Source organism: Muntiacus reevesi, chromosome 15 (assembly GCF_963930625.1).
Source record: "Muntiacus reevesi chromosome 15, mMunRee1.1, whole genome shotgun sequence".
In the NCBI taxonomy this organism is placed as follows: domain Eukaryota; kingdom Metazoa; phylum Chordata; class Mammalia; order Artiodactyla; family Cervidae; genus Muntiacus; species Muntiacus reevesi.
The window spans coordinates 40,480,770-40,494,137 of record NC_089263.1 but is presented as its reverse complement, the minus strand read 5'-3'; the positions used below and the strand labels follow the sequence as shown (position 1 = coordinate 40,494,137).

Genomic DNA, 13,368 nt, shown 5'->3' with positions numbered 1-13,368 from the left:
TTATATCAAGGGGACTGTGACACGGTGTGGGTGCTGGGGACAAGCATGGGCTTTGGAGCTGGACAGGCCTGGGTTCAAATCCTGGTTCCTCCACCACCCCCTCCATAGCTTTGGGCACTCTCCATGTTCTCAGTTTCTTTATCCGTATAATGAGGAAATATCAGTGCCTGCCTTATGGGGTTGCTGTGAGGATGAGACGCCCTGATATCTGTAGAACAGAGCCTGACAAATCATAATAGCCCAATACAAGTATTTTATTACATGGTGTGGTCCAACTCTGAGAAAGATGCTTGTTAAAATCTCCCAGTGCTTCCCCAGGTTGCAGGATAAGGTCTGGCCTGTGAGATCTCCATCAAGTCGGCTTCTTGGGCACCAGGTCTGCCTTGAAATGTGCCTGAACTGCTTAAAATTGCCAGCTCACACCAGCCATTTGCTCGTCTAAGATTCTGCTCTTGCAGGCACCTCTGCCTGGAAGGTCCTTTCCCCCTCCCCTAACTCAGTCCTGTTGTTCTTTATAATTCATCTCAGGTGTCACCCTTTCTAGAAAGCTTTCCCTGACCATCTTCCACCCTCCTGGCTTCCCCTCCTCAGCACCCACAGTACCTGTGCAGAGCTCAGACCTCCACTTATCACACTGCTGGGTAACCACTGATGGTCTGCTTTCCAATCATGAGTTCCGTGAGAGGAGGATGTAACTTTTCACTTGTGTGTGTATTCTCACTGCCTAGGACAGTGCCTAATAAATGTTGAGGGAGCAAATGAATGCAGAGTCATACCAGAAACCTTCCACGATGCTTTCGAATCACCTCTACGCCATTTTGGGCAATACTGGTACAATCACTTCACTTGGAAGTGGTTGATAAATGTTCCCAAATTTTATTCATTGAACACCATGTAAATGAGCTGTCATGTTCCTTCGCTTACAAAATTACTTGCCAATTACACTGAGATGATCCTGGTGTAATTGCCATGTAAACTGTATCCTGGCTGAGAAAGCCCAAATCATCAATTTAACTTTACCCTCTCATCATATGGTACTTACCACATAATTAAATAAATGGTCAGCTACCACCACAATTATATATCTCCCCAACAAAATGAGGTTTGTTGTTGGGGCTACATTTGTCACTGATTTATTAGTTATGACAATATGCAACACACCACCACGTATAATATCAGAAGCTTCATAAAATGAAAAGCACTATGTGCTCTTGAGAAAGATGCTCTAAGTTTATGAACAAAGAAATAAGCATTATAAAAACTTTGTTTTTTTTTTTTTTAAAGGGCATTAGGATATAAAGACAAAAATCCTGTTCTTTCTGAAGAAACTCTTTTCCCCTGAAATCTCAGATAATAAAAACATCTAGCATTTGAAAGTGAATTTAGCTCCTCAAACAAATTACAACTTCTTTCAAACAGCTGCATTTTTTTGTGGAAGGTATATGTACTTTACTAAGGTTGGCATTTGTTTTTGATAGACTTGCTAATATCTAATGCAAGGATTAGAGAAGTTGGAGAGATTCTGAACATTGATGGTGCCTCTTAGTGACGAAATTTTCATGTTTTTCTGGATGCTGCCTCCATACCTGGCACAGGTAATCATACTGACTTCCCAGCACGGCCACATTAGGCCAAAGAGATTCACAGAGGTTCTGTCTAAAGGGACCATTTGACTTCCAGAACACACTGCTTCTGAGGCCCTAATTGAAAAAAGAGGTCAATGCTAGCCCAAATATCTCTCTACCCCCTGCGGTGGAATAATTGATGTGCAGCAGCCTCTACAGATGTGGAGTCACTAAGGTGATGGATGGATATAAGTATATTATTCACACGTACATCTGCTAATATACAGGTCCCAGTGCAAACACCAAGACCTAAGAATATTATGTGGATTTAGGACAATCCCTGAAGGACTCCAGTTCCATTAAAAATTTGTTTGGCAGCCTGGGGCAGATCTATTCCAACTCCCACATGCTTCATGCATTTGAGAGGGGGAACCAAACTGCTTCAGAAATAAATTTAATAAATTTTGTAATGTCAAGTCATTAACATCCTGTCTAGTCATATAGTCTTCATCTTTTGAAATGGTAACGTTAACCTGTGGAATTTTTTTTAACCTTTCTAATATCTGACTTAACATTTTTATTTTCCTTATGTTTTCTGCCAAAAGGGATGAATTACATCCTGAAAGCAGAAGAAAAATATCCTACTTTTTCTCTCTATAGGCATTTTTCTTGTCACAAATATACCAGATAATACCCAGAAAGTCTAACCAGGGTCCATTTTGATTTGGAAATTGCGCAGGAAATTCCTGCAGACATTCATGGTTTATAATCTTAGTTACAATTTGCTGCTGTAATGATTGTAACACTGCTTCTACAAATGTTCATTTATTCATCTGGCAGATTTGTTTAGTACTCATTAAGCATGTGTAGGGCAGGGTGTCAGAGGAGACACCAAAAAGACACAAGCCATCTCTCAAGTCAGAGGCGAATCATTCAGGCAGGGAAGCTAGGGAGAAATTCAACCTCTCTAGGGACACCTGAGCAACTCACACCTGTTCTCAGGTCTCCGAAGGGTGGGCATGACTGTCCTGAAATGAACAACGCATCTTCACAAACAACAGGCTTATGTGATCTTCACAACACCTTCAGGAGACATGACAGGCATTTTTCTGGCTAAAGATCTATTTTAGGCCTGAAACTTTTATCTTAATATCATTTATGCCAGGTGAATGGTTTCAAAATTCCAAAATTCCATGTGACACAGTAGATAAGTAAGATCTGCACACAGGTCTACATAGGGAGACAGATGGTAGGTGACAGCACCCTGGCTTACGTGAGTTAGGTCACCCACTGGCTCTTCTCCATACAGAGATCTTCAGTCCATGCAGAAACCCTCATAGTACAAGGCAGTCTGCAAACTTTCTTTCAACATTTAGCATACCACCACCCTAAACAGCAAGTGCTCAATAAATCCAGTTATTCTCTGTCATTCTATTTTAAAATAGTCATCACATCTGAAAGAAAAAGAATAAAGTAATAAAATTAGGAAAATGTGTAAGTGACAGCAATTTTCAAAATGATGGGAACAAGAGTCCTTAAACTGAGTCAGGCAAAAAGTACATCCCCAGGTACTCTGAACAATTCAAAGGGAAGACAAGACTATTTGTCTCCCAGATGCAGAGAATTAGTTACATGAGCAAAAGGATGTGGTCTAGGACTCTCACACGAGCCTCCTGTCCCCACGCATCAACCTCAAAATGCCTGCATGCTATAAATCCCCGACAGATCTTTCTTCTACAAGCTACCAAAGGAAGAAACTCGAGGCTGTAAGTTGAGTACCTCAAATCCCTCAAAGAGAAGTGATGCTACTAAACTCTCAGCTACTCACCTTAAACCTTAAACTGAAAGGAATCAAGGGGGACAAGCATATAGAACTTCAAAGCTCCTACAAGGCCACCAGCCCTAGTCCGTGAGGCTGAGTGGGGTGGCGGCCAAACTCACACAGCTCAGGCTTTTGAAGTCTGTCGACGGTCTGAAGAGGACAGGCATGTGGTAGCTGCTAGTCTTGTGAAGCTCAACTTTTTTGGGCCAGAGCTGCCTATCATCTCAGCAGAAGAGTGTAGGTAGGGAGAGGGGGGCACCAGGAAGTGGTAAATGGAAAGCCTGTCATTCCTTAACTTCAAACAATGAGAAGTGGAACACAGGTGAACATGGAAGGGCAAGCTAAAGAAAAACAGTTGAATGTATTTTGGGAAATTTTCTGGCATGACTAAAAACCCTGTGAGAAGTATGATGTTTTTCTTATGATGCAAATAAAAAATGTGATTTAATTTAAAATGATATAACATAAAGATCTAAATATAAATGGTAAATGCATGAAAACATCTGTATTGAGGTTTTGTTAGCTGGTCACATTATTAGTTTGATTCAATCTGCTTTTGTAAGTTCTTAAGGTAATGCACAATAAGGATGAAGGGGAAGTTTTCAGACCATTCTGCACCAGTACAAAAGTACTGTCTGCGGGCTTTTGGTGTGTCTGCGCCCTCTTGAGGAAGACGCTTCAAATTGCAGGGACCACTTCTAAAATGAACAAGGTTCTGGAAAGTGAGCTTTAAAAACTACCCCCTACAAACGCAAATTCAAAGCTACACACACACAAACATGGCCCTATTCACTTTTTAGGAACTGGAGCAAAAGCTTTTCCAAAAACATGGTAGACTCTCATTACGCGGGACCCTTAACTGCTGTTGCTGTTGCTGTCTGCAGCAGCAGCTCAGGCAGACAGCAGCTCTGCTGCAGACAGACGAGGGGACAGGGAGGAAGCGCTCGGCTGGCGTCACAACAACGTGAATGCGCGCTGTGGTGTCATCCAAAGCGTCAACAAAGGGGCAGCCGAGACAGCCATAATTACGGGAGTGGTTAAAAAAAGTGTAGCGAATCTACACAAATACTGAGGAGCAGCTAAAATGTGCAGGAGATTTTCGTGTTCTGACATAAGGATGCCTGAGATATATTGAGATACAAAAACAATCAGTGAACAGTATGCACAATGAGAGAAAAATCCTTAAAATGTCTGCACTTTTATGTAAAAAGGTTCAGAAAGATATAGAATAAAGTGTGTTGGTTATCCAGAAAGTGTAAGGCTTTCTACTTTTAAGTTCATGGTCTTTACACAGGTTAAATTTTTCCAGTGAATATAACTTAATGTTTTCCTGTAACTAGAGTTCCATAATTACAACAGCTGAATGAAAGACAGTTTCCTCCGCCTTAAGCAAATGCCCCCAGTAATTGCTGAGTTCTAGTAATGTCCCCTCTTTTCCATGTGAATACTTCTTATAATGTTCACATTCCCTGATTTCACAAGCCCCTAGACTAGCCCTGGAGCTTCAATCCCACCCCATACACAGGGAAGCTTTCAGCCAGTTTCCAGACCCTTCAATACATTGAAGTCTTGGTCAGATTTCTGTCTGCTGTGGGGCAGCAGACTTTCCTGTGCTAATCCCAAGGGCACTGGTAGCATCAGGGGAGACTACAGAGGACAAACCAGATGCTGGTAATAAGACTTCTGACCAGACAACAGCATCAAAAAGTGAAGAGAGATTTTTCTGCTGACATCTCTTTCTAATTCACCCCCTTTCTAGTCTATCCCCTCTATTCTTATCCATCTCCTGCCTAACCCTGTCCACTTCCTCTCCATTCCTCTCATTGCTCAGACCTCGTTTAATCCTCTCACTCAACAACAGCCTCCCTAATCTTAGGCTTGTTCCATCCATGACTAAGGAAGCAAAGTCTCTAGCACATACTGGCCTTTTCAGTACTGGAAACCAAACACGCTTTTGCCAGGGTTAGAGAGCTTTTACATACTTATCAGCCTGGCCTTCAGTCCTGCCTAACTGTGGATTCCTCAAACAGCTGAGATATCCATGTTCTTTTAGAACAGAACCCCCAAAATAGTTTCTTTTAAAAACATTTTCTACTCATGTCAAAAACAAGGGACTCATTTCCTTAATATACACAAAGCTCCCATAAATTCCAAAGCAAAAGGCCAATGACCCAGCAGAAAAGTACATTAAGAATATGAGCATACCGTTCTCAGAAAAGAAATACAAATGACTTCTAAAAATAAAAAGCGGTACTCAACACCACCTAAATACAAGAAATAAAAACTAAAATACAATGAGATGACATTTATCAAAGGGACAAAGATCAACCAATCTGATAACATGGTCTAATAGTAAAGATGTGCAGAAATAGGCTTTCTCATGCATTGCTGAGTAGAAACTGGCACTATCTCTGTCAAGGACAATTTGACAATACATGAAAAATTTAAATATGTATAACCTTTGACCCAGAAGTTTCACATGAAAGATATTTATTTTAAAGATAAGCCAATACTATGCAAGATAATGAGTATCCAAGGATATTCACTGAAGCGCTGTTTATAATAGAAAAAGACTGCAAACAACTTACGCTTTCATCAATAAGCGATGGCATATTCATAAATGGAACAACGAGCACCCATTCAAAAGGATGCAGTAGATATATATTTACTGATTTTGAATTATTGCTAATATAAATTAAGAGAACAAAGTTAATTATACATATGCATTTGTTTTTCAAATATCAGGAATAACTCTGAAAGAATACAAAGAAACAAGGAATAATGGTCACCTCAGGAAGAGAACTGGTAGAGGTGATGGCTGGGGGGCGCAGGAGTGGACATAGGTGGGAGGCATGCCTTTTTACTTCCTTCCTTCATTTACCTTTAGAATTCTGTGTTCTATCCATGTATTAGTTACTCAAAAAACAAAACAAAAAAAAAAAACCACCCACATTTAAAAAAATCTGATACCAGGGTGCCAGTACCAGCACATCCTTCAAATGCTACATGTGTGTGAGTTAGTCACTCAGTCACAGTACGACTCTTTGTGACCCCATGGACTGTAGCCCATCAGGCTTCTCTGTCCACAGAACTCTCCAGGCAAGATACTGGAGTGGGCAGCTTTCCCTCCTCCAGGGGATCTTCCTGACCCAGGGATCAAACCCAGGTCTCCTGCATTGCAGGCAGATTCTTTACCATCTGAGTTACCAGGGAAGACCCTCAAATGCTATACTCAAATTCACTTTCCATTATGTCCATTGTTATTCTCTCACTTAATCCATCGACTTATACAGTTAATTTATGGCAAGCAGAGACTTCCCCCATGGAATTTACAGTTGATTCTTGTCACTCTCCTGCTTTAAAATAAAATCAAACCTTCTATGAATCCCCATTGCCCACAGAAAAAAGTTCAATCCACTCAAAGGACATTCAGTCTCTTTTACCACCCAGCCCTAACCTGCAAGACACAACCTAGCCTCAGTCACATCAAATAGCTCACCCTACCTCCCTTCAGTTCAGTTCAGTTCAGTCACTCAGTCGTGTCTGACTCTTTGTGACCCCATAAATCACAGCACACCAGGCCCCCCTATATATCACCAACTCCCGGAGCTTACTCAAACTCATGTCCATCGAGTCAGCGATGCCATCCAACCATCTCATCCACCATCGTCCCCTTCTCCTCCTGCCCCCAATCCCTCCCAGCATCAGGGTCTTTTCCAATGAGTCAGCTCTTCGCATGAGGTGGCCAAAATACTGGAGTTTCAGCTTCGGCATCAGTCCTTCCAATGACCACCCAGGACTGATCTCCTTCAGGATGGACTGGTTGGATCTCTTTGCTGTCCAAGGGACTCTCAAGAGTCTTCTCCAACACCATAGTCCAAAAGCATAAATTTTTCGGCACTCAGCTTTCTTCACAGTCCAACTCTCACATCCATACATGACCACTGCTTGCCCATAAAATTTCCCCCCATCTCCTCACCTCCCCTCTTTATCCAAGAAATTATATATAGCCTGTGAGGACTACATCAAATTACATCTCTGAGCCTTCCCTACTCTGAGGAAGAGCAATAAAACTTCACACTATGCTCTGAACAGTACTTGGCTTATCTCACAAGAAGTTTACTGCTCAAAATTATATTACATTCATCATTTATGGGTCTATAGATGACTACATTTAATCTATGGTCATCTCCCTTAGATTACAAATCCCAGGAAGAAAGATGTGAAACTCATTCATCATGTATTCCTAGCATGTAAATAACTGCCTGGCACTCATAGGTGCTTAATACATATGGACTCATCATCATCCCCCCCCACCATGTTTTCTCATTTATCAAAATGAATTAAGAATGTTGTTTTTCCAAGGCTTTTTCTATGTGGTCGGTTAATGTTTGCCGAAGCGGACACAGCACTGCCTGTGCAAATTTATCTCCCAAGTTTAAACCAGGCCTTTGGGCTTGGCTCTTTTTCCTAATTACTGTACAGATGTCTGGTGTCAGTTTGACTTTGCCTTCTCCTACTGGATACTCTGGCTACAGGTTTTAAAAAAACAAAAACCAATTTCTGCTTTGTTTTCCGGCAATTGATTGCATATGATGTGGTGCCATTTGGTGAGTTAGGCATGGATAAACACTATTTAGGAAGTGAAAGTTGTCTTTTCAGCAAATGGACATGGACTGAATCTCTGAGGAAAAAATTACTGTCCTGCTCTCCTGCTTTGCTTCTCAGTAGTCTAACTGAAGATAATAAAAATCCTTTCGAAGGGAAAAACTATTTATGATGCTTCTACTTAAACGTAGGGTGACTTTTGCTTCCTTAGACAATAAAAATGGTGGTGAGGGAAATGACCTAAGTGTCTGCCATCAGGTGAATGGATAAACAAATTGTATTATATCTACACAAAGGAATACTATTCAGCAATAAAAACGAAAAATTGTAACATACAAAATCAAAGGAAGTACGCTGGGTGAAAGAAACCAGACCAAAAAAGGAAAGAGAGAGAGAGAACATATAGCTTGATTGCACTTATGCAAAATTCTAGAAAGTACAAACTAAACTAAAGGCTCATGACTACTTAGGGATGAAGAAAAGTCTGCGAGGGCAGGGAGGGAGCAATTGCAAAGGGGCAGGAGGAAGCTTTTGGAGGTGATAGATTTGTTGCCTGTCTTGATTGCAGTGACAGTTTCATGGGTGTATACATTTGTCAATTTGTCAAAACTTGTAAAAATGTTTGAATATATGCAATTTAGGATGTCAAAATTATACCTCAATGAAACTGTTTAAAAAAGTGGACAGAGGTGAAGAAGGAAAACCATTCAAGAACACATGTATACAGTGCCACTGTAAAAGTAGTTTTTAAAGAGGGTCATCCAATGTGCTCAATATTTGCAAAATACCTTTCTAGACTGACATTTTCCTGAAAATGTCATTTTCTAAAAAGACATGAATTGTATTTTTGAAGGAGCAGCCAGGTTGCAAGCAGATGATTAATTATCATGGAAAATCATTGATGTATCATTGCAATTTCACAGTATTTCTTACAGTTAGAATAAAGCTCCTTCATATCTCTCATAAAGGTATTGTGAAGCTTTAATTGATTTGTGTTGGTAAAAACCCTTGGTTACTGTCATGGAAAATAATTGAATTAAGTATAAAAATATAAATGTACAACTTTTGTTATTGTTTATTTGCTTTTCTTTATAATAAACGCTGCAGGGTGCCAACAATTCTATCACATGATTAAATCAGGGAAGACATGGGACCCAGAGGCTTTCACATCCGTTGGTTTAACATTAAATTATAGACTCTATAGAGATGTTCATCATGGAGCTAACTCCATATACTAGATACTCTTGAAAATACCTCTTGCCCACTCACTAGGAAGCAGCAAAGACTTATACAGGGTGAACTAAGAAATATAAATCTCTAGATTTAGTTGTATACTTTCTTTATGGAAAGGTAGATTTTTTTTCACCTACTTTTGAGAAGAATAACAATATTAACTCAGCACTATAGTAAAAAAATATACAATAAAAAAAATAAATGACAATATTGCTCGGGAGTTATGTAGATAGACATTGTGCTCAGCAAGACAGAGTAACACAGAGTTTGCATGAAAGATGTTTGAATGACAGGCTGTATCTAGATTAACAAACACAGTATGCAGTAAAACAGTGACTCAATAACTGTCTTTTAGCATCACTCAATGGCAATCCATACACACTAGGTCTTCAGTAACTGTTAAAACAAAATTACTCCTAATTTCAGTTCCTAAGATTGTGATTTAACAACAGGAACAAATCCCTCCCTATTTGCAAAGGTGATGATGATGTTCCTATGTTATCTCTTGCAACTAATACAGACATGGTAATGGAAAAAAATCATTCAAAAAAGTGTTGATCGTCAGGTGGAAACAAGGTTATTCTTTAAGAGATAGATAGATATTTTAAGAAGGACTGTTTGCTGTAGAATCCAAAGAGAAATAGTTTCTATATTTTAGGCGGGAATGTCATTATGAAGCCGGTACTGGGTACCTGCAATTTATTATGGTCTATAAAGAGCTCTGCAATTTACAAGACCAAAATCCAGTGGACACAGACCACATGTGGCAATTTAAAATCAAATGTAAGTTCATTAGAAATAACAATTCCTCAGTTATTCTGGCCACATTTCAAGCGCTCAGTAGATAGGTGTGGTTAGTGGCTCCAACAATGGACGTGCAATATAGAATATTCCATCATCACAGAAAGTTCTAGTGGATGGTGTTGGACTAGAATGAGATAGAGGCCAACACAGGGGTGCTAAGTGAATAATTCTGCAATATGGATTTGAGAAGAGGAGTACATACTGCTTAAAAAGAGGTCAGGTCATTCAGCTCCCAAAGAGAGGAGAGACCTTGGTTCATATTTTCCTTGCCTGGCTTTCAATAAATAACCTAGAGTTAAAGCGCCCCTTGTGTCCTCATGCCCTCTGGGACCTCAAAAACGAAATCTGTGTTTTCCATAAAATATTAAATCAAGAGAAATTAAGACAGCACATTTAATGTGAAATAAAGTTCATATACTCCTGTTTAAACACAGATTAGAATTTCTGTCAGAACAATGCCAGTGAAAAGTTGACATCCTAATTAATACAATTTACATTATAAAGCAGTGAATATCTTTATCTTCCTATTATGAAATGCCCTCTTTAAAAAAAAAAAAAGCAAGGCTCTACTCAACAGGGATTTGAATACTAAGGGTAGTATTTAAAAACCCATGTACAAGAGAGGTAGTTAGGGTCAGTGGCATTTTTACACATCATCAACCCAGGTCTCTAAAAATGGAAACAAAATACTCAGCCTCTACCACACAGTTTTGTGAGTTTTTTAAAAAAATCATCCACAGGATATTTACATGTAGCAATAGGGTTTTGAGGCTGTTCTTCCTGCTTTTCTTGCAATGATATAAAACACACTGCAAAACACAAACACTAAAGAACTAAAACACCCCTGCTCTCTCTCCCCTCTTCTTTCCTTCTCTCTCCTTTCTCTCTCTCCTCCATGCACTTAGTATCACAGGGAGTGGCTCCGGAACCCTGTGAACTCACATACATGCAGGACTCCCACACAATGTGTATTCAATCCAAATTCTGAGTGTGTGAGAGGGGCAGAGAATCAGCCCCACAGCTGGGTACCCAAGAATTCGTGTTCATTGCCTTTGTCAATTTTATGCTATCGGTGAAAGGAATAAAGATGAGATCCTGAAAGCTTGAATTTTCATTTCCTCTGACAACGTGCTTTTTCTTCATGCTTTATCACACTCCGCTACTTGGTTTCCTCCCCTTCATAATTGATATCGGCCATTTGAAGCATTCAGTAAAAACCTCATGAGGTTCATCAAATGTCCCCCAGTCTATAATTCTTGCTTCTAACATATTCAGAAGCATATTCATCCAAGTGTTTTCTACTTTCTCTCCATGGCTTTCCTTGTGCACAGGGACAAGAGTAATGACAGTTGTATTAATTATATGCTGAAAAACCCACATAGCAGCAAAAATGATGGAGATCATCATTTTAAATATTTTATTAAAATAACCCAGTGTAGAACAGATAAAGTAGACCCTCTTGATAATGAGAGGTTCATTAATTTTACAAGAATTCTAGAAAGCTTAGAATGGTCATCTAAATGACCTTTCATTTATTTTTTTAAGAAGAAGAAAAACTTCAGTCATCACTTTAGAGAGCAAGGGTCTAGTAAAATTTTCTAAGATATTTTTTAAAATAATTACTTACCTTTCTGGGAAAAGTTTTGAAAAAATAGCTTGAAATACGGAGAATTTAGACTTCATAGTATTACTTGAAATGCCTGTAAATTTTCAGCTTCTGTAATTTACCCCATTAAAACTTGGTTTATTAGCATATAATGACTTCTGATAAGTAAAATCGACATTCTCCATAAACAAACAAGGACCACATTAAAATTCCTCCCTAACTAACATTAAGAGCAACACAGTCTGGCTTACCAAGTGTGTTTCCAGGTACAGTTTTAGGCCATCCGTCTCTGCTTTAGGAGGTGTCCAATTTTCAGTGGTTTCCATGGCTTCATTTAACCATTGAATAAATTCATCCAGTTTGTTTACAAACCCCTTGTGACAGAAAAGTGTGGGGGGGGGGGAGAACAAGAAAAGCATGTTAATAGGTTATTTTTCAAGCCAATCTTAAAAATTCCGTACCTTATTGATGGTAAAACTGATACCACTGCAGTCCCATCCTATGTCCACACTGTACAACAAAATTCCCACCATTCCTGCCACTGAAATCCATTAAAATGGAAAGAAACTGTTCATGATACCACTACGGTTTTTTCCCTAGGAAACATTTTGCTTTTTTTTCTTTTTTTTTTTTGAGGAATTTAGATTGAACTGCAGGGCATCATTGGAAAGGTGACCCTCAAATCATCAAAACATTTCTGGGTGTCTGACAAGAGCCCCCTCACCAAAAAATCAGGTCAAGTCTTCTAGGAACCTGGCTTTGGGGGATAAAGTAAAGATGGTGTTCTTTACTTAGAAGCCCAAGGAGTTGAGGTGCCTTAACTGAAGGAGAAATCTATTTTTTAAATCACATAAATGTTTAAAGGGACTTGGGTGATTTCTACTGACAGCTCAAATGTCTGTGATTCAGTCTGGGTTCTAAGAAACTAAAAAAGGTACAGGACCAAGGAACAAATGTAAAGGCCTAACTTTGGTTGTGTCCTGGACATAAAAAAAAAAAAATTCTTGGCTAAGAAGAACAATTCACAATAATCTTGCAAATTTTCTAACAGTGGTTACAAAAATTTATTGGCCATTTAAAAGAACACATCTGTGGAAACGGAAAATATTTTGAAAAAATGAAAGCCCAGCTCTGAATCTTAAGGGAAGGAAATGGGGCTGGCACCGGCTTGCCATGGCTGAGTAAACAGCACCACCTGGCGGTCGAAAGGAGGGATGACAGGCTTCTGTATTTGAACTCACTGAGACGGCTTGGGATGCTAGTTCTCTATTGAACTTAACCTGTTCTTCAGAGTTACCGTTTGATTATCTTTGATTAATATTTTAATACTTAACTTGCTTTAACAGTTAACTTGCAATAAAAATCTAAGCACTCCTCCTTACCAGGGGGAGTTTTAGCTTTCCACCTTTCCTCCTACTTATGTACAGCCATAAGAATATAAACAGAAATTATGAAGGCAAGTGATACTAAAGTCCATCTGATTTCTGAGACGTTTGTCACTTGCTATTTCTCCACCTCTCTCACCCTGTTTCTGTGTGGTGTGTCAGCCAGTGTTCTGTGAAGTGGACAGATCTATTCTTGTATTATGAGAGGATATTCTTAGAGAAACCAAATAGGCTCCACTCTATACACTGAGCTATGCAACGTGAAGGAGAATTCACATTTGGATACAGAAAAATGAATATTTGATGTTCATCTTCAGAAGCTCTGCTAGAGTCTTCGTGGTGTGA

The 13,368-nt window shown here is 39.4% G+C and overlaps 1 protein-coding gene across 1 annotated transcript in view; it reads right to left on the bottom strand.

Annotated features, from left to right (window-relative positions):
- AKAP6 (A-kinase anchoring protein 6) overlaps positions 1 to 13,368 on the bottom strand; it is a 441,039-nt gene that overhangs the window by 242,288 nt on the left and 185,383 nt on the right. Inside the window, exon 5 of the mRNA XM_065906586.1 lies at positions 11,890 to 12,012. Within this exon, the coding sequence (XP_065762658.1) occupies positions 11,890 to 12,012 (123 nt within the window). The remainder of the gene's footprint in view (positions 1 to 11,889; positions 12,013 to 13,368) is intronic.